General features: G+C 47.4%; 1 protein-coding gene across 3 annotated transcripts in view; it reads left to right on the top strand.

Annotated features, from left to right (window-relative positions):
- The window catches only part of LOC146691452 (kinesin-like protein KIF13B), a 33,073-nt gene extending 6,482 nt beyond the window's left edge, over positions 1 to 26,591 (top strand). The window contains exons 8-43 of one of the 3 annotated variants that reach the window (XM_085431228.1): positions 816 to 996; positions 1,124 to 1,211; positions 1,312 to 1,446; positions 2,059 to 2,171; positions 2,738 to 2,849; positions 3,166 to 3,378; positions 3,472 to 3,582; positions 4,337 to 4,471; positions 4,629 to 4,759; positions 5,337 to 5,423; positions 5,572 to 5,762; positions 6,262 to 6,475; positions 6,571 to 6,733; positions 6,950 to 7,096; positions 7,867 to 8,016; positions 8,182 to 8,310; positions 9,512 to 9,685; positions 9,770 to 9,927; positions 10,426 to 10,558; positions 10,760 to 10,903; positions 10,985 to 11,014; positions 11,122 to 11,221; positions 12,267 to 12,393; positions 12,887 to 12,942; positions 13,024 to 13,142; positions 13,267 to 13,443; positions 13,526 to 13,618; positions 15,088 to 15,240; positions 16,429 to 16,506; positions 16,686 to 16,742; positions 17,636 to 17,732; positions 17,905 to 18,020; positions 22,364 to 22,438; positions 23,186 to 23,251; positions 23,925 to 25,239; positions 25,372 to 26,591. In XM_085431228.1, coding sequence (XP_085287354.1) covers positions 816 to 996; positions 1,124 to 1,211; positions 1,312 to 1,446; positions 2,059 to 2,171; positions 2,738 to 2,849; positions 3,166 to 3,378; positions 3,472 to 3,582; positions 4,337 to 4,471; positions 4,629 to 4,759; positions 5,337 to 5,423; positions 5,572 to 5,762; positions 6,262 to 6,475; positions 6,571 to 6,733; positions 6,950 to 7,096; positions 7,867 to 8,016; positions 8,182 to 8,310; positions 9,512 to 9,685; positions 9,770 to 9,927; positions 10,426 to 10,558; positions 10,760 to 10,903; positions 10,985 to 11,014; positions 11,122 to 11,221; positions 12,267 to 12,393; positions 12,887 to 12,942; positions 13,024 to 13,142; positions 13,267 to 13,443; positions 13,526 to 13,618; positions 15,088 to 15,240; positions 16,429 to 16,506; positions 16,686 to 16,742; positions 17,636 to 17,732; positions 17,905 to 18,020; positions 22,364 to 22,438; positions 23,186 to 23,251; positions 23,925 to 25,239; positions 25,372 to 25,625 — 5,822 coding nt within the window. In that variant the 3' untranslated portion in view covers positions 25,626 to 26,591. The remainder of the gene's footprint in view (positions 1 to 815; positions 997 to 1,123; positions 1,212 to 1,311; positions 1,447 to 2,058; positions 2,172 to 2,737; positions 2,850 to 3,165; positions 3,379 to 3,471; positions 3,583 to 4,336; positions 4,472 to 4,628; positions 4,760 to 5,336; positions 5,424 to 5,571; positions 5,763 to 6,261; positions 6,476 to 6,570; positions 6,734 to 6,949; positions 7,097 to 7,866; positions 8,017 to 8,181; positions 8,311 to 9,511; positions 9,686 to 9,769; positions 9,928 to 10,425; positions 10,559 to 10,759; positions 10,904 to 10,984; positions 11,015 to 11,121; positions 11,222 to 12,266; positions 12,394 to 12,886; positions 12,943 to 13,023; positions 13,143 to 13,266; positions 13,444 to 13,525; positions 13,619 to 15,087; positions 15,241 to 16,428; positions 16,507 to 16,685; positions 16,743 to 17,635; positions 17,733 to 17,904; positions 18,021 to 22,363; positions 22,439 to 23,185; positions 23,252 to 23,924; positions 25,240 to 25,371) is intronic. The other 2 variants (XM_085431229.1, XM_085431230.1) reach the window with 2 other exon arrangements.
- Positions 26,592 to 27,025: the final 434 nt, after the last annotated feature.

Here is a 27,025-nt window from a genome sequence, read left to right as displayed (position 1 = left end):
AACAACAACTTTCAAATGAGTAACGATAAGAGGAACTGCACATCCTACCGCAGCATCACATGTTTCCATTTGTCCTCCTACGTCAGGTTTGAATGAAGCGAGTCAGGATTTGACTGTTTGTGACTTTTAGTTCTCAGTAGTTTGGGTCACAGTCACTGCAAAACGTTGTTTCTGTGCTCCACAGCGCAGTAAGCTGTTTCACACTGTTTCTGTCTGAATGCTGAGTGTTTCCTGACCCACGTGGGTACTGATCTGTTGTCGCGTTGCACATATTGGCTCTGGAGGAAAGAGCTGGCACAGTCCATCTTACTATCACGGCACGCTCTGCCTGTTTAAGCAGAAGCAGCACTTGGTGTCTTCGACTTCATACGTGATGAAGTAATGATGCCGTGGCTGATATTGTCAGGACGCCATCTTCTTTGCCATTTTTCCATCTGCTGAACCGAAACAAGTAGATTAACTTTTGATTGATGGGCAGATGCAGGTTCGGGCAGGTCAGCCCCTCCCTGCCCACAGCTCCCATAAGCCTCGTCTGTCAAACAGCTGCAGGGTGCAACATAAGCCTGGCCCAGCAGTCCCCTCTTCGTGATTACAAATGAATAACATGGGATGCTGTTTGAGACCCTCACACTCTCGTCAGACATGAAGCGCTCTCACCTGACTCTAGTTTGGCAGCTTCTTTTATTCCAGCTGAATTTTCCTAAATGAATTAAGTTTGTTATGATCCTGGATACAAGCATTAGCTGCAGCGCTCTGTGTTAAATGATCAGTGATTCGTTCTGTCTCTCACTGGCGTCTGGATCGTTTATCTTCAGGTTCTGGGAAGTCGTACACCATGATGGGCTCGTCAGAGCAGCCCGGTCTTATCCCTCGACTCTGCAGCTCGCTGTTCAGCAGGACTGAGAAGGAGGCCCGTGAAGGGGAGAGCTTCACTGTGGAGGTGTCCTACATGGAGATTTACAACGAGAAGGTCCGAGACCTGCTCGACCCGAAGGGGTGAGATGCTGAGAGCCTCGCTCGTCATTCTGCTGGGATGTTGGAATAACATGAAACATTCAGGGTCCCTGAACAAGTCCAGGCAGCTGAAGGACTCAAAGCTGTGACCGTCTCCTTATTTCTGCAGAAGCCGACAAGCGCTGAGAGTCAGAGAGCACAAAGTTTTGGGGCCTTACGTGGACGGTCTCTCCCGTCTGGCTGTGACCAGCTACGAGGTAAACCAGCTGTTTCTTTCTTTATCGCATCGGGTTTCCGAGGACCAGGAAGTAATAACGGTGGCTGCAGACGGCGCGTGTGTTTGTTGGTGTTCAACAGGACATCGAGTCTCTGATGTCAGAGGGAAATAAGTCTCGCACGGTGGCGGCCACAAACATGAATGAGGAGAGCAGCAGGTCGCACGCCGTGTTCAACATCATCCTCACGCACACGCTCATGGACCTGCGGTCTGGGGTAAGGACACGCTCGCATGTGCACGCCGTCTCTCTGTGCAGCTGATTATTTTTCAGTTATTGGCTCGAGTGTTAATGAAATGTGTCCGAACTCAAGGGGACTCGTTTCGTCTTATTCAAAGTCCCAACATGCAACACTGAGAAGCAGCTGATCCTCACATTGATGTTAGTCGACCAGCCAGACCTGCATCGCACTGTGCAAAAGTCTTGAGCCAGCCCTCGTGTTTTCATATTTGACTTTCTTTGACAGCGGTCAGGTACCAGGACCGGACTCGAAGAGTGACGCAAACATCTGGAGGAATTTATTTCTTTATTTATTGTGTTGTTAAGCAACACTGACCTACTATGAAGTATAAACACTCAAACCTGTCGGTGTCTGTTGGCACTTTGCTGTTAGCATTCTGTCACAAAAACACATCATGTGTCCAGTTTTTCAGTTACATCTATAAAAAAAGGTATAAAATAATAATTGGCGTCAACATTTGCGATACCCAGATGTGTTTTATTCGTCTTTTGTCTGTGAATCGCTGCTTCTGTTGAGTCGTTCTCATTCAAAAGCTATGAGAGATTCTAGCTCGATGAGCTCCTGTGCGGCGCCGTGTGTTTGCTGCAGACGAGCGGGGAGAAGGTGAGCAAGCTGAGTCTGGTGGATCTGGCTGGAAGCGAGCGGGCAGCGAAGACTGGAGCTGCAGGGGAGCGGCTCAAAGAAGGCAGCAACATCAACAAGTGAGTGCGCATAAAATAAAGCTGTGATACTGACAGTCGAGACGGTTTTACTGCCTGCTGCTGTTTGTCTTCAATCTAGTGTCCGCCTCAAGGTTTTAGATGATGAGCCAACACAGCTGATTTAAACGGCTAAATGACCTCCTCAGCATGTTGTGTAGTTCTCCACAGGCCTGGTAATGACCTAATCAGGTGTGCTGACCCAGGGTGTACACCGGCCTCGAGGCCTGGAGCTCCCCACCTCGGCTGTAGAGCCTCCAGACACCCGTGTTTGTTTGAAGTTATTGGAAACTTCTTGTTTCTCTGCATCTCTGAGCATCTCTAGTGCTGAAACAGTTCTGATGTGTGTAGCCTGCTATTGGGTCACCAGTGTGAACGCCCCTGAACAGGAAGCATATTTTAGTTTCTGCAATTAAAGATGTTTTGCAGAAGCGCATCAGCGTCCGGCTAACAAACCGACAGGAGCGGTCTTTGAGTCGGTGCTTCACTCAGTCGTTTGAAGCTGAGATTGTTCAGGTGTGGACTTCTAATCTTAGCATCACAAGCCCTTTCTCTGTCCCTCCCTGCAGATCTCTCAGCACTCTGGGTTTAGTCATCTCTGCCTTGGCTGACCACGGAGCAGGGAAGAACAAGAGCAAGTTTGTCCCCTACAGAGACTCTGTGCTCACCTGGCTGCTCAAGGTACAAGAAAGGAACTTTGTTTTCAAGTATGCAGCCTCAGATCGCACTGCAAACTCACATCGGAGGATTTCTTTTGCCTCAAATGAATTAATTTTGTGACGTTTCAAGGCTCTGCTGTTTGTTTCATTAGTTCTGCTCAGTTTGAAAAAGGCTCCATTTGCCAGCTTTGGGTGTTTAATTTGGCTCCAGATAGCATTGTAATGGTGTGAAATGTTGTTTCCCCAACATCCTAGATTTCAGCTGCGTGCTCATGAGTCATTGTGCTTAATTATATTACTGTAATGCTCAGAGTTTAAGGTGATGTTCGTACCTGCAGGACAGCCTCGGAGGGAACAGTCGCACCGCCATGGTGGCCACTATCAGCCCAGCAGCAGACAACTACGACGAGACGCTGTCCACTCTTCGTTACGCCGACCGGGCCAAGAACATCGTCAACCACGCCGTGGTGAACGAAGACCCCAACGCAAGGATCATCCGCGAGCTACGAGAGGAAGTGGAGAAGCTGAAGGAGCAGCTCACCGAGGCGGAGGTTTGGCCTCGTTCAGCCTGTGACTGATCAGTGAGAATTATGGGTAATAATCCACACACGTCCAGAGTCTAATGAAGCTGCTGTCACTCTCAGTCTATGAAGGCCCCCGAGCTCAAGGAGCGACTGGAGGAGTCGGAGAAACTGATCCAAGATATGACGGTCACCTGGGAGGACAAACTTAGGAAAACGGAGGCCATTGCACAGGTAGCAACACACAAACACACAAGACCGCATACAAAACACGTCACCGTGGCTTTCTGATAGCGTTTAAATCCTCAGTGTTTGGAGTTATCAGCTAACGCTCGAAGGCTTTGACAGGAAGGTGTAAACACTGTTAAACTACAAACTAATTAAATTATGGGATTTCACCAACGCTGAGACGGACAGTACTGCACACACGGCCGTGCTGTTGGTCACATCATTCTATAAACTGGGCCAAAAGACACCAACAGCACAGCTAAGAGGGTTAGCAACTTCAGTCAGCTGTTTGTCACCTCACTGGGAGAGGGTTGCATCCAACCTCTACGTGTTACTAGTATTCAAATGGATAAGGTAAAAAATGCATTCAGCCACTGTGCAGCGGTTTGAAATGAACTGAAAGCATCCATAAGTGGTGGTAGTGATGGTGACGCTGTCATTGTACCAGCCCGTAGACCTGCAGCCTCAAGTGGCCGTTAGAGGAACTGCAGCTCAACGCTTCAGCTTAGCTTCAGTTTTCAGGACACGCTGAATACGTTATTTTTCCATCTCTATCCAGAGGAATATGTTTTTAAAAACTCTCTTTGAACTCAGAATCAATTCATTTATTGAGCTGACGCATGTCATCAGTCTTTTGTTTTGTTCATGATGGAGATTGTTTAGTATCCCAGCCACTTCTCTTTTCTTCCATCAAGCAGCTCCAGATCAGAACAATCGCTCGGTTAGTTCCTGTGTTGAACGTGACGTGTGTTCTCTGCAGGAGCGTCAGAGGCAGTTGGAGAGCCTGGGCATTTCTCTGCAGTCGTCTGGTATCCGAGTGGTCGACGATAAGTGCTATCTGGTCAACCTCAACGCTGACCCTGCCCTCAACGAGCTGCTGGTCTACTACCTAAAAGTACCGAGAACTCACCATCCATCCTAAATACATCGAGTTGCTGCCATTTGATTGGTTGATTAGATGTTTGCATTAACAAACAGCAGATGTGCTCAGGTGCAGCTGTTTTGCTTGTGTTAGTATTCAGATTGTTAAGTGACCGTTGTCCTGTATCCAGGATCACACGTGCGTGGGTTCAGCCGACTCACAGGACATCCAGCTGTGTGGGATGGCCATCCAAGCAGAACACTGTGTCATTGACGTCACAGAGAGCCACGGCGTGGTGCTCACTCCTCACCGCAATGCTAAGTATGTAGCTAGCCCGTGACAAACGATACTGCAGAAGACCGGCTCATTGCGATGCTCACAAAGCTGCGTTCAGTTTGAATTGGATTGCAGGTCAATCTCACAGCTGCAGACAACACTTTCCTGCAAAGTGCCTCAAATGTTAGCAGCAATGACGAGCACTGTGGAGCTGCCACCAAGCACTTTGGTGACAGCAGCTGTGTTCTGCTTAATAGCTTCATATTTTTCCAGTGTTATTGTTTCCGTCCATGTTGGTTATTGATCACATGCAGCAAACTCCGGTGATATGGACTGCCTACATTTGGCAACCCTGCGTTGATTTTAGTTCAATCTGCATTTGTGTGACTGCTGATGTCAGACTGAGTGAATCCATCTAAGGAAAAGATGCCCTGGGTTTGCTCCATGTGCTTTGTAGTAGAGCACCAGGATGCACCAGCCCGACTAAAATAAAATGTTTTTATGAGTTGAATCAGAGCCGTGTGCTCTAATAATGATGCAACAACCTAAAACTATACTTAATATTTTTGGGAGAGTTCATTTGTTTCTGTAGATGCACATCAAATGTGTGCTTTCTCTGCAGAACGTACGTGAACGGCACCGAGGTCGTGAATCCCGTGCAGCTTCACCATGGCGACAGGATCCTGTGGGGGAACAACCACTTTTTCAGGTGTGCGTTTGAACCTGGATCTGCGGCGTCGTATTTCTCACGCCGACATTTGTTACATGTGGTAACAAAGTGTTTCTCTTTCACTCTGCGACGCTTCCTCTTTGTCCGACTCGCTCTTTCCTCTGTGCGAATCAACACGCGAGCACAGGATCAACCTGCCCAGGCAAAGGGTGCAAAAGGGGGGCGAGGAAGAGGAGGATGCCGCGATGACAAAGCGTTCGAGCAGCGACTGTCTGGAGGTCGGCGAGCCGGACGCGTGCAGCGACGTGTCGAGCGAGAGGAGCTTCGGCTACGAGTTCGCCCAGGCCGAGGTCATGATGAAAGGCATGTGGAACAACGGTGAGTCAGAGTAACGGGGGGGCGAACGCTTTTTCAAAATGTTGCCTTCAAATCGTAACATTGTTGTCAATGGTCAGCCATTTGTTAGATGAGCTAATAAAAGATGTTTGTTTTTTCATTTTTTGAAAAATTCTTTTTTATTTTTTGACCTAAAAGGAGAAAAAATCTTGAAGCGTTTTGTTGATACCCTCACTTCAAGCTTGGCAGGTGTGCTGCTGGGAAATTGAGTGAATGCAGAGTTTGAATGTAAAAATATAAATAATGTGAAGAACAGCCAAAGTCAGACACAGTAATGTGCCCTCACTGTCTTACTGGAAGCCAAAGCAGTTCTGACAGGCTTTGATCTGTTAGTGGGGTCGATTTGGTTTGAGGTTTATCAGCGTTTGTGTGTCTGCAATGCTTCCAGCCACTGACTCTCACACTCACACCTACAGTGTCTCTAATAGAAAGCCAGAATAATCAGTGTCTTCTCAATTATCCTCCCCGTGTCCTCCTGCAGACCCGTTGCAGTCAGTGTTGCAGACCCTGGAGAAGCAGCACCAGGAGGAGAAGCGCTGTGCTCTGGAGCGCCAGAGGCAGATGTATGAACAGGAGCTGCAGCAGCTCCGCCAGCGAGTCACCCCCGAGAAACCATCGGGCGTCCCAGGCAGTGCTACTGCAGCCGTGTTGTCAGCCGGCTCGAACAAACGTGTGCGTCGCTGGAGCGAGGACAGGTGGCGCTGTTCTCTCTGTCGGATAGGTCCCCAAAGAAGAAATCCAGGAGCCTCTGCACAGCGTGGCTGACTGTCATCGTGTCTTTGTGTTACAGAGAGGCCATGATAACCCGCAGCCTGCGACGACTTAAAGAGCAGATCGTTCGGGCTAGGCTGTTGGCTCAGGAGGCCGGCTTCATTGCTGAGGAGCTCAACAAAAGGACAGAGTATCTGGTCACTCTGCAGATCCCGGCCGCCAACCTGGACGCCAACAGAAAGGTACAGCAGGGTGACGTCTGCTTTAAAACAAACGTGGTACCTGTTAAAGATAAAGGCTTCACAGTTCAGTCGCAGCAACATTTGATGAGGAAAAGTGTTGAAATGATGTTTCAGTCCTCATGGATTGAACTCGTAAAGCCGTAGCCGACTGTGAGGATGGAAATGCTGACAGGGGCACGTTTGTTAAAGCCATTTTTGGTTTTCCTGTCGCCGCAGCGCGATGCAGTGCTGAGCGAGCCGGCCATCCAGGTGCGGCGTAAAGGTAAAGGGAAGCAGATCTGGGCTCTGGAGAAGATGGAGAACAGGCTGGTGGACATGAGGGAGCTCTACCAGGAGTGGAAGGAGCTGGACGAAGACAATCCAGTGAGTGGAGACACGAACTAGAACGCCCACAAATAGGACGCAGCATGCATCAAACTGATGAAAGCCACGCAGCAGGAACGCTCATTAGTCAGAGCGTTTGTGGGAAAGCTGGGAACAAAAAAACATAACATGTGAGACTGAGAAATATAAATGTTTGTTTTGTTTTTGTTTTTTGAATTTGCTGGCAACAGCAGACTACATGAAAGTTGTGATTGAGGTTAAAGTTGTAACTGCCACTAAGTGGAACGTCTCGTAAGGTAACAATAAGCTGAGTATTAGAGCCTGCGGCTCGCTCTGCTGTCAGTGTGACAGCGCAGGCCAGTGGTGTCCAACTCCAGCCCTCGAGGGCCGCAGTCCTGCAGGTTTTAGGTGTCCTTGATCCAACAGGCTGATTTAAAGGCTGAATGACCTCCTCAACATGTCCTGAAGTTCTCCAGAGGCCTGGGAATGAACTAATCAGGTGTGATTCAGGTGTGTTGACCCAGGGCGAGATCTAAAACCTGAAGGACACCTCAGGTGTTGGCTAAGCCTGGTGTAGGCAGCTTAAGGGAGCAAATCTTTCACTCAGTTTGTTGGAGTGAAATGAAACAGGAGCTCCCCCAGAAGAAGAACGGGGGTAAGAGCAGGTTGGTGTTTTGATCTGCAGTTCGTCCAGTCTGCATGTTGAGTGGTTTTCTCTCTCTGTGATTGGTGCACCTGTGTGCAGATGTTTGGGTGGATGAGGGATTATACGTTCTCACTAACTCTTGCTTCCTTTTTCCCCGATCGAGGTGATGCGCTCCTATTTCAAACGTGCCGACCCCTTTTTTGATGAGCAAGAGAATCACAGCCTGATCGGTGTGGCCAATGTCTTCCTGGCCTGTTTGTTCTACGACGTCAAACTGCAGTACGCGGTGCCCATCATCAACCAGAAGGGAGAGGTACGATTGTTTTGGCTTTACGCCGGCATCTCGCCGCCTCGTTTTCAGCCACAGCGGCCATGTTTTTCCCTCTGATGAACTGGAGAAGTGTGAACTTACCTGCACGGCACCAAACGGACAGTTAGCAGCTAGCTGATGGTGCTGAAATGCCCGTGTGTGTTTCAGGTGGCAGGTCGGCTTCACATCGAAGTGTGGCGTGGTACAGAGAGCTGTGAAGAGGAAGGTGGAGGCGGTCCTGACAAGCAGCTGAGCAGCACAGATGGAGATCCACATGAGCGCAGACTCCGCTGCGTGGTGAGAGGATTTCAGTTTCTTTAACAGGTCCAGCTCTGCAGAAACCCAGCGTGCCCCTCCGAAACGCTGCTAGTCATAATGCAGGACACGAAGTCATAATCCTGCCTGTTGTAGGTCTCCACTTAAAGCGAGCGTTTCTGCCCCGTATGATGGAGCTGGATGCGCTCGTGTGAAGTGCGGCAGGTTTACTTAACTTTAGCTTGTCAAAGGAGCTTGCAAAGAAAAGCGTCTGGACTTCTTTAAGTTGCTTGAAGACGTTTCACCTTCATCCGAGAAGCTTCTTCAGTTCTAAGGTCAAATGGTGGAGAGTCCCAGATATAAACCTAGTGGGAGTTTCCCCCCACAGAGGGACAAAAGGACCCCCTGATGATCCTCTAACCACCTGAGCCAAGGTGTGAAACTGGGCGTGGGTCACAATCAGCCAGAGTTTCGGGTGTGTTCGTTGTGAAACCTGGCCCCACCTTATCATGTGATGTCCTGAGGTCAGATGGCCCAGGATGTGAGTGGGCGTTAAGGCGTCTGGGAAGGATCTCAGAACTGGATTATAGATGGCAGAGAGTTGGTGTCGTAAGCCCCGCCTCTGTTCAAAGATGGTCGCTCACAGTGGACATAGATGCTTCTTTCACTCCTCTTTCAAACCATCTGTCCTCTCTGTCCAAAATGTGAACATTGGCATCCTCAAAGAGTGACCTTTGACCTTTAGATGCAGATGGACTGCTGAGTCTTGTCCTGTGGAGGTGGCTCTTCTGTGTTGTGCCATGCGCTTGTGAAGTGGCTGTTTGGTCTCTCCGATGTAGAGGTCTGAGCATTCCTCGCTGCACTGTACAGCAAACACCACATTGTTAAGTCTGTGTTTTGGCGTTTTGTCTTTGTGATGAACCAGCTTGTGTCTGAGCGTGTTGCTGGGTCTGAAATACACCGGGATGCTTGGAGAAAACTCCTGAGTTTCTCTGATACATACATGGGGATGACAATGTTGTCTGTTTGACCTTAGAACTGAAGAAGCTTCTCGGATGAGAGGTGAAATGTCTTCAACTTAAAGAAGTCCAGACGCTTTTCTTTGCAAGCTCCTTTGACTACGATGACCTGGATGACTGAGAACCTTCACAGACTTAACTTTAGCTTAACTGCCTTCTGGTTGTGTTTTGTCGTTGTGGGAAAAAGTCCTTTTCCTTCTGAGGTGCATTTCTGCTCATCCTAGGTGAAAATCCTCCAGGCCACCGGGCTTCCTCGCCACCTGTCCAACTTTGTCTTCTGCCAGTATCGCTTCTGGGCGCAGGAGGAGCCGGTGTTCACCGCTCCAGAGGTGGCCTCTTCCAGCTCGGCGTCCGCCTCCAGAGACCCTCAGTGTACTGTAGTGTTTGACAGCACCAAGGTGGAGCGTTTCTGTGGTTAAGTAAAAGTTGTGATCAGCAGGTGAGTTGTCACTAACAGAAAACGTGCCTCGTGTCATCTTCAGGAATTATCTGTGCCGGTATCGGAAGATTTTGTGGAATTTCTGGCTGAGGGGGCGGTGGCCATCGAAGTGTACGGTCACAAACAGGCTAACCATCGCAGGAATCTGGCACTGTGGGACCTGGGAGTGATCCAAGCCAAGACCAGATCCCTCAGAGAGAGGTGCATCAGTACGAGCGCATCTGCAGCAAATAAACTTCAGTAATCTGAAAAGGGAGATTTGAGGAGAAATGTGAAAACAAGAAGACATCAAAATTGGAGCATATGGTGGCATTTTATTGGAATATGTTTATACTTTATATGTAATATTTATTTTATATGAGCCAAATTAAGTGAGTTCAGATCCACCACCCTGAGCTCCCCCTGAGTAAGGTACCGTCCCTGCGCCGGCACCCACTGCTTCACTGAGTGATTGGCTTCAATGCAGAGAGGAGTCCCACCCACAGGGATTCATAACGTATACGAAGGAGAAAAGTGTTTACAGAGGTCAGAACAGGAAGTCATCATCTCATTGACTGCAGGGAGAGCTTTTGCAACCACAGCTGTCGCCACCTGCTGGCCTTCAGATAGAATGCACCGATCTGGTGCAGCGTCAGCCTTTGAGCACCTTTCTTATGTTCTGTGCTTGTTGCTGTGCACTGATGGTGCGGTCTCTCACAGGTGGAGCGAGGTGACCCGTCAGCTTGAATTGTGGGTGAAGGTGATGGAGCTGAATGAGGCGGGAGAGTTCACAGCTGTAGAAGTTGTTCCTGCTAAAGACGTCCGGACAGGAGGAATCTTCCAGCTCAGACAGGTTGTGTGTCCGTGTGTGTGTCCGTGTGTGTGTCCGTGTGTGTGTCCGTGTGTGTGTCCGTGTGTGTGTCCGTGTGTGTGTCCGTGTGTGCGTGTGTGTGTGCGCGCGTGTGTGTGTGCGTGTGTGTGTGTGTGTGTGTGCGTGTGTGATTAGGTATGAAGAAAGGAGTCCAGCCGTCTGTAACGGTTCTTTCCTGAACAGGGACAGTCTCGGCGAGTGCAGGTGGAAGTTTGTCCAGTGCCGGACTCGGGCACCATGCCACTCGTTGCAGCCTCCATCCTGTCTGTGTCTATTGGAGATGTAAAGGTCCGACAGGTGCGTCTCCCCAAAAACGATCCAAAACAGGTGAGGACGCCGTTCTTCAGACTGAGCACGGTTTCAGTTTTCAGCCTTTTAACTGTTAATGTGCATGAATTTACATTTTAGGTTACAGATGAAGAAATGGACAGCTATCAGGTAAGAGACGCTGTGCAGTCTGTGTGTGATGGCGAGGACACGGTCTCAGTCTGTCTCACGTGCGCGTGTGTGTGTGTGTGCGTGCGTGTGTGCGTGCGTGCGTGCAGGAGGTGGACCTGGAGAGGATGAGGGAACAGTGGCTGGTCACGCTGACGCAGAGACAGGAGTATTTGGACCAACAGCTGCAGAAGATCGTCTGTAAAGCAGGTACAGCTGGAAACACAAGGGCAGAAAGGGGACTCGCTGGCCACTTTATTAGGTATACCTTGCTCGTACCGGGTTAGACGGCGTTTCGCCTTCAAACATGTTGTATATTCAACAAAAGCTGGAAACGTTCCTCACAGACCTGAGTCCATGCTGACGTGATGACATCACACCGTTGCTCTTTGTGTCTGCTGCACATCCAACTCGAGCAAAGAGATCTGGTTACCATGGAGGTCACTGAGTATGGTGAACTCCGCTGTCGTGTTCCAGACGCCAGTTTCAGATTATCTGACGTTCGTGGCGTGAACCATTAACCCGTCGGAAGAATCTATCAGCAGATGGGCGCTGTGTGATGGTTACAGGGACGGGCGCAGCAGTAATGCTCGCCGTAGGATGTGGTGCGTGCCAACAGTCTGACACGCCTCTGAGCCGACCGTGTGGCTGTGTAGCACATCCAGGTTACATGTGATGTGCGTTCAGAGATGCTGCAGTTTTTACCCCTCAGCCGTAAAAGGCTGATGGGGTACTGCCGTCACCCAGCTGGGCGGGTGGCACGGACACCTTTGTGAGCGTGTCGAGAATGAGGAGAGGGTTAGGGTGAGGCGCATCTACTGAAAAAACTGGACGAATTTAAAGGTCAGAGTATGATTTCTGAAAGTCGTGTGAGAGCAGTAACTGAGGGATGGCACAGGTGGTCGCTGTCCATCACCCAGAGAGCTGCCACTGAACTCCAGGGATGGCTGTGTGAGGAAACACCCAGCACATCAGGAAAGTCTCGATTCCTCAGACCATGAGCCAATAAGCACGGCACATTCATTTGCAGGTCTCCTTCACCATGTTTGCATTTCTAAATATGTTCAGTTGGTGCAGTGTGTCAGCCCATTAGTTTGTTTGGGGTTTTTGCAATAATATGAAGGGTGTACCTAATATAACGACCAGTGAGGGAATCTATAAATAATGATAAAAATCTGTCTGAGCGGTGTTTCTACCACTAAGCGTTTGTGACGTTTTTCCTGCTGCTGCTTTCGTTTCCTGCGAACGCGCACAGACAAGTCGGAGGATGATGTTGAAAGGGAATCGCAGCTGTTGGAGTGCCGGCTGACCCTCACCGAAGAACGGAACGCCGTCATGGTCCCGTCCGCTGGCAGCGGCATTCCTGGAGCGCCAGTAGAGAGGTGGGCGGGTTTTATTGGGGTTCTTTACTTTTCTAAACAACAGAAGAAAATGAGCAAGAAAAGATTTCTGGTAAATGTGGAGCTGCTCCAAAAAGCTTTCCTGTATTTAGAAAGTGAATTTATCTTTAATGTGATGGAACATGCAGAAGCTCAGGCCACAGTCTCCAGTGTCGTTTTATTTTACTACCTAACATTTCAAAGCTTCTAAATTAATGTTGAATTCATTCATTCTGTCTTTATTTTCTGTGCCCTTTGATCTTGAAGATGTCCGACTGTTTATTCTCTGTTTTAGTCTGAATTTCAGTTACTGAGTTAATGACAACAACCAATAGTTACTTGTAGCATGTTTGTAAGTGATCGAGCGTACTGTTAAAAACTGCACTGCTTTCACAAGAAGCCGTCGAATGATCCACGGTCCTCGCGGTGTCAAACACAGAGCGGTCGCCACCTTCACTCAGGAACAAACCTTAGCAGCTGGTCACTTTCTCCACAGGGTCCCTGTACCTGGGATGGAAACACACACTCCTGCCCTGTTTCTGGATCTCAGTGGTATGTTGTTGTTCTCCTGGTAAAAACCACGTGTGCTTGTAGCAGCGCTGAAGCTCCTCTCCGTGTGCGTTTTCCCTCCAGCCGACGATTTCCAGTCCAGTCTGTCGGCCCCGCTGGCCGGAGGACAGGACGCGCTGCTCAGTGGGGAAGATGAAGACGACTTCTTTGACCTCCATATTGTTAAACACTATGATCCAGAGGTGAGCAGGCTGTAAAATGACTTTTCCCTCAGGTTTCTTCTTCCTGCTTTAGAGAGAATTAAAACTACCAGATGCAGATGGAGGGAAATCTTGAGCCGGTCATTTCCTTGTGAATGCGTTCCAGGTGAAGGCCGAGGCGTCCTGGGACTCCACGGTCCACGAGTGCCCCCAGCTGAGTCGCGTGGCGCCCGCTGACCAGAGGGTGTACCTGACGGTGCGCACGGTGGTGCAGCTGAGCCATCCGGCCCACATGCAGCTGGTCCTCAGGAAACGCATCTGTGTCAGTGTTACTGGGAGACAGGTGTGTGTAGCTTAGATGGTGTGATGGGTGTGCTTCACAGCCCGCACCTGAGGACATCAGCTGATGTGTTGTTGCGCTGCAGGGTTTTGCCCAGAGTCTGCTGAAGAGGATGTCTCAGCGGAGCTCCGTCAGCGGCTGTGGGATCACCTTTGAAGTGGTTTCTAACATCCCAGGAGTAAGTACCAGGATTCATGTTGGCATCTGCATTAGTGTTCAGGACGGAAGGAAAGGGGAATAGAATAATACTTTAATTGTCCCACAAGGGGAAATTTGGTTGTATCAGCAGCAAAACACACATATAAAGAACAGAAAACACAATTTTTACATATTTACATCATGGACAACAGTTACCAGAGCACAGTTGTTGGGATTAGTGTACAGATGTGCAGACAGCAGGAGACTGAAAGATGTTTAAATAGTGAAGAATATTTAGAATCATTAGAAACGTGCAGATTGTGTGATTGTGCATTAAAATGTAGACATGTAACTTCCAATAAGTTAGTGTATATATAAGCTGAGTAAGTAATGTGCAGTTATAACAGTAGAAGCTGCTACAGCGCAGATGTGAACATCTATGATTGTTGGGAGCAGTTGTGATTGTGCAGTCTGACAGCTGCAGGGAGGAAGGCCCTGCAGAAACGCTCCTTCATGCATCGACGATGCAGCAGTCTGTCACTGCAGCAGCTCTGCAGCAACATTCACATGCATGGGGTGGGAGACTCTGTCCATCAGAGTCCTTCTGTCTCCCACCACCTGCACTGGGTCCAGGGTGCATCCCAGAACAGAGCTGGCCTTCCTGATCAGCTAAATGGCAGTGAGAACAAAAATGGTGAGCGTGTACATTTCTTGAATCTGGTGGTCATTTTAGAGTAAGAACATTTCGGCGCACATATGGAGGAATGAATCCCGGCGTTCCAGAAGTAGACGGCACGTTCTCTGTGGAGAGAAAAGGCTTTCTCATGGACACTTTTCCAAATAAGCCGACACATGTTCACGCTTTTCCTAATTGTGCCATGATGAACTTAAACATTGCAACCTCTGGGTGAAGCTGCTCCTCCTGGGAAGGATCAATGCTCTGTTCATTTTTATCGCAGCAGAGTGATGCGCTTTAACGTTTTTGGGAGTGACCTTTGAACCCTTTCCAGATTGAGGAGCAGCCACAGTTGCTTCTCTGAGATCGTCTTTCCTCCTCAGTTAACACACCGGAAAGCTCCAGACCAGCAAAGTGACAAAAGACTAGCTTTTATAGAAGTGCTCACACCTGCTGATGATCAGTTAATCAGATGTATTGATTAGCAGCATCTACCTATGGAAGAGGTGAAGATGTACGTTTTACACACTGATACTAATATAGGATATGATACTAGGTTCAAATCTCTGACCTTGACCTCAGCTTCAGAGGTCATGTTTTCTGAAAGTCTTGTGATTGTGACAAATTCAGAAGAAGGCAACATCGGACGTTACCATGACGATTTTTGTAGACTCGAACAGAGCGTGGTGTTTGTGTAAACATCAACATGGCGTGATGCTACCACAGGAGTGCGACCAGATCAGCGTGTTTTTAATATAAAGGTGTTTGATCTGCTCACACACAGAACAGTGTTATTTGGCTTTGAATAAATACTGCCTTATTTCCCACTACAGGACATCCACGGTCCAGAGGACAGGGAGATGCTGGCCCGGCTGGCCGCCAGCGCAGAGGACGAGCAGTCGGCCGCCAGCGAGGCAGCCATCGAGAAATACCTCCGCAGTGTCCTGGCTGTGGAGAACATCCTGACGCTGGACAGGCTCAGACAGGTGTGGAAATGTGGTTCACCTGAGATGTGAAGCAGATTTGAATATTAAAACATTAATACTGAGATTTATCACGAGCTCAACTAAAACCCAACATTTCCAGTTGATTCAATGAACACAAAGCAGTTTGTCTCCAGTGGAAACACTCAGAGACGCTGTGTCCACGAAGGAAACAATCAGCAGATGTGTGTGTGCGTGTGTGTGTGCGTGTGTGTGCGTCTCTGCGTGTGTGTGTGCGTGTGTGTGTGTGTGCGCGTGTGTCTCTGCGCGTGTCTCTGTGTGTGTGTGTCTCTGTGTGTGTGTGTGTGTGTGTGTGTGTGTGTGTGTGTGTGTCTCTGTGTGTGTGTGTCTCTGTGTGTGTGTGTCTCTGCGTGTGTCTCTGTGTGTGTGTGTCTCTGCGTGTGTCTCTGCGTGTGTCTCTGTGTGTGTGTGTCTCTGTGTGTGTGTGTGTGTGTGTGTGTGTGTGTGTGTGTGTGTGTGTCTCTGCGTGTGTGTGTGTGTGTGTGTCTGTGTGTGTGTGTGTGTGTGTCTGTGTGTGTGTCTGTGTGTGTGTGTCTGTGTGTGTGTGTGTCTCTGTGTGTGTGTGTGTGTGTGTGTGTGTGTCTCTGCGCGTGTGTCTCTGTGTGTGTGTGTGTCTCTGTGTGCGTCTCTGCGCGTGTGTGTGCGTCTCTGCGCGTGCGTGTGCGTCTCTGCGTGTGCGTCTCTGCGCGTGTGTGTCTCTGCGCGTGTGTGTCTCTGCGTGTGTGTGCGTCTCTGCGCGTGCGTGTGCGTCTCTGCGCGTGTGTGTGCGTCTCTGCGCGTGCGTGTGCGTCTCTGCGTGTGTGTGTGTCTCTGCGCGTGTGTGTGTCTCTGCGCGTGTGTGTGTGTGTGTGTCTCTGCGTGTGTGTGCGTGTGTGTGTCTCTGCGTGTGTGTGCGTGTGTGTGTCTCTGCGTGTGTGTGTGTGTGTGTGTGTGTGTCTCTGCGCGTGTGTGTGTGTGTGTCTCTGCGCGTGTGTGTGTCTCTGCGCGTGTGTGTGTGTGTGTCTCTGCGTCTCTGCGCGTGTGTGTGTGTGTGTCTCTGCGCGTGTGTGTGTGTGTGTGTGTGTGTGTCTCTGCGCGTGTGTGTGTGTGCGTGTGTGTGTCTCTGCGCGTGTGTGCGTGTGTGTGTGTGTGTGTGTCTCTGCGCGTGTGTGCGTGTGTGTGTGTGTGCAGGAGGTGGCTGTGAGGGAGCAGCTGGCTGGCAGAGGAAGAGCTGCCAGACGGTGCCTGAGCTCGCCGGACATCGAGCGGGTGAGCAGGCTCACTTTACTTTGTTGCTGTTGTTAAGTCTCTTTATTCTGCTGTTGGCAGCAGCGACTCACCTGGGGTTGGTTTATACTCTGGGTTTTCTTTCTTGATTGCCTTTGTCAACAACCAGTCTCATCATCAATCTGCCTCACTAACCTCTAACCACTTAACCTTTGACCCAGCTGTCAGACAGCAGCCTGGATCTTGGCTCCTCCCCTCTTAAGCTCAAAGACTTCAAGGTGAGACACTGAAGTCAGCTTCTCTTTGGTAACTGCTTGTACTGCTTAGGTAAATACAACCTCATTACACTCCAGTTGTTCCTGCTAATTAACTGCATGTTTGTGATGATACTAATGTCTGGATTCATACAGAAGGTGAAACCTGATGGGTCTCCAAGGTGCTTTTACTAATACACTTACCTGAAGAGGATATCTTATTGTGCTTTGAATGACCATGAACCACCGACCTTCTGATTAGTGACTGACCTGCTCTGCCACCTGAGCCACAGCCACCCATAAGCAAGCGAATAACGCAGGAAACAGATTTGATCGTAAATGTGTGCACTGAGAGCGAGCTGTGCAGCAAGTGTGATTTTTATCGTGGTGGAAGCAAAAAAGTCAGAATCAATGCCGATGTTTATCAAACGAGAAGCGTCGTTTGGATCTTCTTTTGCTGCTGGTTCAGTCAGTGTTGGTCAGAGTGACGAAACCTGCAGCTCAGACTCTGAGTCGGCTCTCAGCACCGACGGCGTGTTCGCGTGCTCCGCTTACATCTTTTCCTGTTTACTTGCTGTTTTAGCTGTTTGGCAGTTAATGAAACAGTTTTGTGAGCTTTAATCGGAGATTCTGCCGTTTCTGCCAAAATACATTTATACTTAAATCGATTCAGGACTTAAACCCAGCCCTGTACAAGTAATCTGTGTAACCTCGCTGAATGACGTATGACTTAAACACTGTGGACAAATGGTAACAAAAATAAACTAAAAATGGTTGAAATTCCTAAAACTCGGTGTATCAATAGAAGATGTAGCTTAACGCAGTGAATGAATGGATGGAGCTGTGTTGCAGCTGTGTTTGGCAGCCATTGGATGTTGCTCCCACAAAGACTGAAGTGCTCTTCATCGTGTCTGCAGGCCTGGGACAGTCATCATGACCTCTCTGTGGCGCCGCCTCCTCCTTCCAGACGCACCCTTCCCAGCTCCTTGTCCCAGAATCTGAACGCAGAGACGGGTACAGCTATTTAAAAACACCCTCTGTGTGACCTTTGATGTCATCAGCTGTGCATCTGATGCTTTAGTCTGGGGCAAACTTTTTCTCTTTAAGAGTCTTATTCTCAAAAATGGTTTGGTTTGTTTGGTTTTTCTCTGCCCCCCTTCTCCATCTCCTCTTCCTTCTTCTGCAGAGCATTCAGGCTTCACTGCTTCTTCTCTCCCTTTAGTGAAGGCCGTACCCAGGCTACTGAAGTCGCTGCTTCCTGGTGGGAAAGAGGGCAGAGACCAGACAGCTGTCCATCAGCAGGTAGGCTCATTCGGTCTGTTTATTGTGCTCTGCATTAAAGCTTGTCTTCGACCTGCATCCTTATCAGGGATTTAAAGTTCGTATGCGTCGCTGCTACCTGAATCTGAACACGCCATCTCCTCATCAACAGTCTGAGTTCTTCTGTTGCCATAGAAACAGAGCTAATGTCTGTGGAAACAGAAATATGAGGCAGATGATGTAAGTGCACCTTTTGCCTCGTTGTTTTAAGATTACGAAGAAAAGCATGTTGTGAATAAAAGCTTTGGATGGTTTGCAGAGTGTTTAGTTTTGGCAAAACGGAGTAAATCCCGCCGACGTCCATATTAAAATGGCCAACATTACTACAGCCCGATAGAGACACAGCTGCCATCACCTTTCAGGTAGCTGCTAACATGTCTCCTGTTTAGGGAACGGTTAGGACAGCGACGATTATTATTATCATCCTGTAACCTCACAGGCTCACAAACCTAATTCAAAACACTGGACTTGATGCTTTTCGGAACATTGTGAAAGAAATTATGTGACAAATCTAATTAGTGAAATCCTCGTATTACTTACTATGGTGGCACTAATTACCAGCTGAGCGTGTGGTGTGCATTTCTGGACAGGCTAATCGGCCAGCTGGCACCAGCTGTTAGTGTAGTACTCCACTACCCGAGAGACGGCGGTTCATGAACCAACACGTGGCGCCATGATGGCCGCATCTTTTTTCAGCTGCTAATAAAATGGAGTGTGTAAACCACACATCCTTCGGGCGATGTCAGGAAGAGCATCTGTCATAAGAAACGGGCAAATCAAAGCGATGCACTGTAGTGAACAAGGCAGCTGGTAATGAACGTGCTTCCGTTTTCAGCCAATAACTCTAAAGTACTCGAGTCTTGTGTCTGAGTCAGAACTAGGGCTGAACGATTATGGAAAATAATCTAATTGCGATTTTTTTTGCCCCAATATTGCGATTGCGATGCGATATGCGATTATTTTTTAAGGTCTTTGTCTTCTGTATTATTAAACAAAGACAAGCAATACATCATATAGTATGGCCAATACTATATTACATTAATTTTAAACTGTTCTTTCCTGGAAGACAGACCTCTGTTATGATGACATGAGGTGATGCATGAATTGATGACTGACATTTTTATTTAACTTCTTCAATCACAACAGTATATTTGAACATACACAATAGTTTATTTTTAGCTTACAAACATCTGAGCATAAAGTGCTGGCAAGGAACCCTGGTGTAAACATTAAAATGAAAGTCAGTACAATGTGCAGATTGCAGAAATATACATAAACAAAATCAGTGGCTTTACCACACTCAGTTTTTCGACATCTGTGAACTACTAGACAGTCATTCAATTAAAAAATAATATTAAATAAATAAAACTAATAAATAAAAAATACACACATCTTACTGATCTCTGCAGTCAGTAACATTACACATAAAGTGCAAACATAATAGCAATTGTATAAACACACACACAAACACGCCTTTAAAGTTTAAAGGCGTGAAATTGGACGGTCTAGTTCTGATTAACGTCACCGCTGTCTCGGTGGAGTTTAATAAACTCGGCCGTCTGCTTCTTGCTATCTAAAATATAACCAGACACTGGTGTAAATTCTCGACTGTCTCATACTTCTGTTTAATAAGTTTTCTGTTTGACGTTTAGTCAGCTGTGTGAAAACCAAGGAGGAACCCACCCGGGGGATTAATAAAGTTTTATTTTATCTAATCTAATAACTTTAATCTCAGCCAAACCGATTTACTCACGAACAAACAAAACACTGAAAAAAGCCCAACAATAACATTTTTAGGTTGTCTAAGTGACGTATATATTACGTTTAACCCGAGCAGCGAAACTCCGCGGTGATCTGAAAATGATGTGCCGGGAGTTGTGCCGTTCTCGGCCGCATCAGTAACCCTCGAGCTCCCGGCTAGCTGTCGAGCTGGTGGGTAGCAGACGCCTCTGAAAACGTCGAAGCACTTTTGCAAATATGGGATATCTTGATAAACCGAGCAGATATTTGATGTTTACACAACTACTTTCTCGCCTGAAAATATGTTAAAAGTTTATTTTGTGACCCAGAAAGATTAGTATGAGTAATTTTAAAACTTAGTAGCGGCCGCCATTGTTGGAAACTGGAGTTTGGCTGGGCCGCGCTATGAATTCTGGGATATGGTAGTAATTTGGACAGCCTTCGGCGCGTCGCTGTGACGTAATCGGTCTACAAATGCGGCCTCAGGAGGATGCAGCCCATGAATTTGGACATGTCCAGAGTATAATCGCAGCCTTTGCGGTTAGAAAATTGCACTTGATCATGTCGCGATATTATCGCAAATGCGATATATCGTTCAGCCCTAGTCAGAACAAGACTGAATGGCTGAGCTGTCCCCACCGACTGATGTTCGTGAGCACGTCTGCTTCAGGCGCTTACTGTGCGTAGACCAGGGGTAATTACGAGCTGCTGAACTTTATCCTGACACGTTGCTCCTTCAACCTGCGCAGCATCTGCTCTTCTGCAATCATGCAGCTTTTTTCATAGCAGCCAAACACTCCAGCGTCTCATTTGGCTGATTGGCCCTTGAGCTGTGGAGAGTAGCTAATCAGGGGAATGTTGGAAAGGAAACCCAGCAGGCCTCGCTGTGCTTGTTGTTGAGAATATTGCTTTAATTAGCATCTTCCTGCCACAGATGTTTACAACGGTCAACACAAAACAAAAGCTTGGAGTGACGCAAATAATAGCGGGCTGCCAAAGGGTAATTTGGTCGATGATCACGGCCCGTACGAATGTGTTTGGGGCTCTACATGAATTGTAGAGCTGTCATTGGGTTTGAATACTGCTGTACTTTGTACTTTCGATACTTGCACATCTCTGGACCTTAGAAGTGACTGATGTTATAAAACCAACAAAACTAATTTATTAAGTCTGCATGAAAGTTTCATTAACTATGACTCACTCTTTTTTTCTAAAGATTTCTTTCATATAAAGAAATGAAGGAGTTTGTCCTGTTAGACAGCAGACATCCGTAGACCAGATCAGCGGTCCCCAAACCCCGGCCCAGTACTGGTCCGTGAGAGTCCAGGCTCGGCCGTGAAAGTTATGGTTTTCAGGGTTTTTATCGTTAACTCGGTTTCCCTGGGTGTTTCCCGTGTGTTATCAACAAATCTCCTTTTTGGTACCGGTACTGTTTTTTATTTTGATGTATTTATCTGCGACACTTTAAAGGCCAGTCTGTGAAAATATTGTCGGACATAAACAGACCGGCCTTTGAAGTGTCGCAGATAAATACAACAAAATAAAAACCAGTACCGGGCCGGGGTTTGGGGACCACTGGTCTAGATGATAAGTACTATTGGCTAAAATTGTGGTTGTCCGTGAGATTGATCAGCACTTCCAGCACCAACTACTGAAATGTTGAACTGCTGCAAGTAGAACGTTTGAGTCATCGTTTGTTAAATCAGGAAGTTTACGCTCTCCGGATGAAACGATCGTCTCAGAGGGAGCGCGGGAATTATTCGGTCTGTGTTACGGCTGTACGATCACACTCGGACCTGTTGGAGGTTTACTGAAGGTGCTGTAAATACACACGTTGTTGTTGCTGATGCTTAAATGCAGAGGTTTTAATGCTACATTTGGAACATTGATCTACCACACATCACATCAATACCTGAAAGATGACAACAGCAACAACAAAAGAAAAGTAAAATACACAAGTGTCAGTTTGCACTGCTGCACTGTGCAGCCACGTGGCTAAAAACCTGAAACTAAAAGGATTTATGTGCATCTGGCAGCCTGGCTCTAAACGCTCAGGGTGACGACTGGATGAAGAGTTCCAGGACACAACTTTGACTCGCAGCTTTCAGCAGTTAGTCGACGCACATTATGCTGTGTTAAATGAAGCACAATTCCAAGTAAACTGTGTGCTGCAAACCATAGGACATCACGTTTCTTTGATTCGGTTAAATACACACCTTCCAGCATTTTCCTGAAACGGACGATATGCAGTGAAGCCAGCCCACCGTCAGCAAAGGTGCCAAAGCTGGTGCGCATTTATTTCCAAAGAGGAGTGTGCGCTCACATGGCTGAACTGTGACTTTAGCCTCCTGGTGATTAGCTCCTCTCACTGATGCTGCACAGCAGCCAGCAACAACAACCTCAACTAAACGTTTACTCCTCAGCACCTCCTGGGCTTGCCGTGCTTCAGATGAACGGCTGTCGAGAACACGGACACGTGGAGATTGCGGTTAACACAGACGGGTGCTTGTTGTGCTTTGATTTCAATAACCAGTAAAGCAGAGGCAGCATTTGTTGTGCACCTGATGTGTTGTGTTGACCTGCAGGTTTATTTTCCCGAGCACGCGAGGGGTAGGATAGACCTGTTTGACCTACTTTCTGACGTCAGACCTGCGGACCACGTAGGTCGTCGTTCTGCTCTCAAAGCTCCTTGTGTCCTAAATCGAGCAGCTTCCTTTCTGCATGAACTCAGTCGTCATGATTAAAATCCTGTCTGCTAAGCACACGCATCTTTTAAAGATCAAGATGGGTTTTTGTTTTCTTCGTGCTTAATCAGTTGACGGATGACGAGTTTTGAATCCTGAGCAGGGATCAATGATGATGGGTGCAATTATAATTAAGGTGCAATTATACTGATTGTTTGACTAGTTTGTCATGATTACGAGTCTAATGAACCAATGTTTTTATTACACTGTCTGCATCTCGTGTCAACATCTCGAAACGCTGTTATCGAAATAAATATCTGATTCCTTTCGTCACGTGAACATACGAATCTGATTGCACATCTTTCATAATTATGAAGAATCATCTGCAGCTGCAGCAGACGGTCAGCTGGCCTAATGTTAGTACCAGAGAGGGCGTAGCAGGTCGGTGTTCAGCCTCATTGTTACCATCACAGGTTCAGTTTTCTCTCTGCTTGTTTCTGTCCTTCTGTCTCTCTGATGCTCCCACAGCAGCTAATCACCACATCATGCAGTGTGGCATGAACAGACTTCTGTTAATCTTCAGGTTTGAAGCGGACAGAGCTGATTGGCCCCTGATTGCATCTTGAAATCAGCTTGAAAAGCCTTCAGTGCTAATTAGCAGCTTTGAGATGTTTTATCTGAAGTCACATTAACTTTGCTTTTTTAATTCCGACCCCGTCGCAGAGTCTGCCGCGCATCGTGGTGCAGTCGGCCAGCGTTGAAGAGGACATGAGCAAACAGCGGCAGGCGGTGAGTCCTCCAGCCCCGCCCGCATGGTGTTAACACATTGTGTAGATCTGTTCTTCCAAACATAGAAACTGATCGGAGTGGAGTGTATTCAGTAATGCCGTCTGTGTCAACCGAAACTCGCCCATCGTTCGTCATCGGCTGTAAATGCCGTGGTACAAAAACGTTGGATGAAGTTATAAAAAGCCTGCACGGCTTCTGGCAGCGCTGTTTGTCTTTTTAGATTCTTCACTTTAATATTTTTAGACGTTTGTGTTACTTTGAAAACACGACAAGTTCACCTGACCATCCTGTGCACGATAACAGGACTGTGATTATATGGAATACATTCATGTTTAATACCAGCAACATCTGCTGGTCATTGTTATTCAAACATTTCTGCTGCTCCAAGTATCCAACTGAACCTGGCTCCAAGTACAAAGACTGTAGAATGACAATGATGTAGCTTCCATGTTTAAAAACGGAGGGCAGGTTGGCCTTGTGATTGACAGCTAGGTTTTTCAGTCAGATCCTCAGAAATGGTGAAAAACATTCATCTTGAGGCTGGACTAACCAGGAGCTGGCACTAGGGTGGTTATGATCAGAAATTGGAAATGAATTTGTGGCAATTCCATTTTTGGAAACTGGCAAAAAGACGCTCTTTGGCTAAAACCACGTTTCTATGGTTTGCCCCCAGGTCCCCATTGATGAAACAGAAATCCCCAGATCTGTGCCTCTTCCACCTCCAATCATCCCAGAAACTGAAGACTCCACCACCAGTCCAGTGAGCGAGGCTTCCAGTGGATATATGTCAACAAGCATATCTACAGTAACGCTGTCAGAAGTCTACACGCTGAGCTGGGACTTGCCTTCGTCATATGGTAGCAGGGATGGCTTTGAAACTGTGCTCGATGAGCACGAGGAGGAAAATGTTGTGACACAGAAGTTCTCTCCTTTCTCTGACACCACACAATCGGACACTCTTATTTTAGACCAATCAGGGCCTCAGGAATTACTGAGTTTGAGACAGAAAGCAGATGCAGAGAGTATGGAGCAGGAGCCATCTGAACCAGATGTTATGCCGAGTCAACAAGAACCAAATCGGTTCCTATCAGACCAGTTAAAGGAGGCCGAAAAATCTGATCCAGCTGCAGAAGCAGAATTGCCAGACCAGACCGAACAAAAACAGGACCGTGGATCAGAGCAACGAGATCATTCAGAGGTGGCACAAAACAATGGGACCAAGCAGACAGAAGTGCGCCATGTAGACCACAGTGAACCAAAGACTCCTTCAAGAGAAGATCTCGAGGTGGCTGCCACAAACAAAGTAGAATGTGAACTGGCGTTTTCTAATGAGACACAACGATCTGCTCAAGAAGGAGCGAGGCGTTTGGAATCAACCGTCCTGCAACCCCAGCAGCGCACACAAGATCAGACGGCTTCAGACTTTATTCAAGATCCTTCTCCAAGCCTGATCCAAGCCTCAAGTCCTGATCCAGGACCGCCTGTAGACCTGGCTGCTCAAGCTTCATCCAAGCAACAGTCAACTTCTGATGTTCCAGAAACAAATGGTGCCTCCTTCCTACCCTCATCCTCAGCCACCAGTGAGGTTCAGCAGCCAGCAGCTTCTGTCAAACCTGCCAAAGGCCCCATTTCTTCTCCCAAATCAGGTCCCTCAGTAGCTAACCCCTTCAAGATCCAGAAAGTGAAGTCTTCAGACCTCAAGTCATTTCTGCAGATTCTGAGTGAGGAGGAGCATGATACCCCCACACTGGTGAACCAACCCTCAAGTTGTGGGACAGGACCCAACCTTTCAGTGCCGAAGGAAAGTCTGGAAATCATCTCTGACACAGAGGATGGAGATACAGCTGCTTCTGCTGTTCTTCCCGAGTGGTTGAAAGAGGGCGAGTTTGTGAGTGTGGGGGCTAATAAGAGTGGTACGGTGCGATATTTGGGACCCACAGATTTTGCAGAGGGGACTTGGGTTGGAGTGGAACTTGAAGTACCAGCAGGTAGGTTTAGATTAGACCCAACACCAAATCTGATCGTTCTCATTCTTCATGAACATGTATGCACTGCCAATTAAAGCCTCATTATTGCTTTTTTAAATTTTTACGATTCATGTATTTTCCTCTTTCTTTCAGGAAAGAACGATGGGTCAGTGGCTGGTAAGCACTACTTCCACTGCAACCCTGGTTACGGCGTGTTGGTAAGACCTGACAGAGTAACCCGTGGCGATCCCAAACGCCATCGCCAGCAGCAACAAAAACGCCGTAGTGCCCATCTGTCGGGGTCCAGCCCAAACCTGGCAGCCCTTACAGCTCTGGCCAAAGGCGAAGGTGGAACCGGATCAACCGGTCGCGGCAGGGGGGAGAACCGCAAGTCGTGGAACACTTAAATGGCTCATTGCTGGGCATCCCCAGCACATCACTGCCCATATGGGACAAAAGCTTAAGCCTACTGGCACAGTGGTGTCTGGCGTACTTTAGACCGATTTACTGGAGGTTTGACAGTAAGTTTGGATGAGTCACTCCACGCTCTTGTGTCTAGAGGATGATTTTTGGCTTTTCCTGTTACAGGACTCCATTCCTGTGTGACGTACTTGGCAGACATTGGATGTTTTATCTGAAAATGTGAATGCTTTTAGATAATTACACGCTAACCTTTTATAAATGTATTTATTCAAAAGACATTACATTGTAATCAAAGCACTGCGACCTGTATATGTCGTGTAAGGAAGCGAGGGTACACATGAAGTACGCTACAGACGGATTCACAGGAGGCACGGTTTCCTTTTTACTGTGCATACCAAAAATGCCCCCCCCCCCCCCCCCCAAAAAAAGGCTAGCCGATTTCTTTCTCGTGCAGTTCCAAAGATAAACAAATATGAGTGCAGACATCCAGATGTGTGTTTTGTAATGTATGACTATATGGTGTGCTATTAGTCTTGTGCCTTGAAATGCTTTGAATAAAGCCTTTGGAAAAATGCCTTGGACACGTCCCACCGCACTGTGTAGGAATAAAGGGGATTATTCTGATGTGATTCTGCTGGTTAAAATCATTGCACTCGTCAAAAATGCTACTGCTGGAATTTTGCAACAGTTATAAATCTATATTTTCCTCTTCCTGTCAAGCAAATGCAGGAATCTGCATTAGTTTCACGTGAGGGTGTTTGAGAACGTTACTTGTGACTTTCCCTGTATGTGCTGCAGTCTGATGTTTGGTGAGGATTGTGTTGGTTTTAATGTTGTGTTAGTTTTTGTGCAGAAATGTGTTTTATACATTTGCATTTAAAATGATCAAGCTTGAATGTTTGTTTAAAGATCAACTTTTTATAAGTGATAATAAATCAATTTAATTCTTGTGTGTGTGTGTGTGTGTGTGTGTGTGTTACAGCTTTATTCTCTGGTACATTATGTACTCATTTTTTGAGATTAGAAAATCTTTTACGACGATGTCCTGGTAAAAGACATTACATAATCACTGCATCATCTCTATTGGGTTTTATTAGGATTTATTTTTTTTTATCATTTTATTTTTTTAAGCTAATTTTAGAGAAGGAAAAATAAAGTTTGAGCATCTTTCAGCACCATCTTTATCTATTTTTCAAGAGAACAAAAAGAGTGCCTCTGCAAAACCTTTGGTCTAGCTTAGCTCCTCCGTTTCATGCTATTCATACTTTTTCTTTCTTTAACCACCGGGTGATTTCTCCCAGACCACTCCACGACCTCATCCACCGGTCCTCTGTCCTCCTTCTGTCCACACAGACTGTAAGTCTGAGGTGAGAAGCGCTGATAT

The sequence above is a fragment of the Copadichromis virginalis genome, linkage group LG15, assembly GCF_057382275.1.
Source record: "Copadichromis virginalis isolate Kocher_CV1m ecotype Utaka linkage group LG15, C_Virginalis_male_GT1.1, whole genome shotgun sequence".
NCBI classification, from domain to species: domain Eukaryota; kingdom Metazoa; phylum Chordata; class Actinopteri; order Cichliformes; family Cichlidae; genus Copadichromis; species Copadichromis virginalis.
Note: the sequence above shows the minus strand (reverse complement) of the source record. Positions and strands in the feature narration are given on the sequence as shown.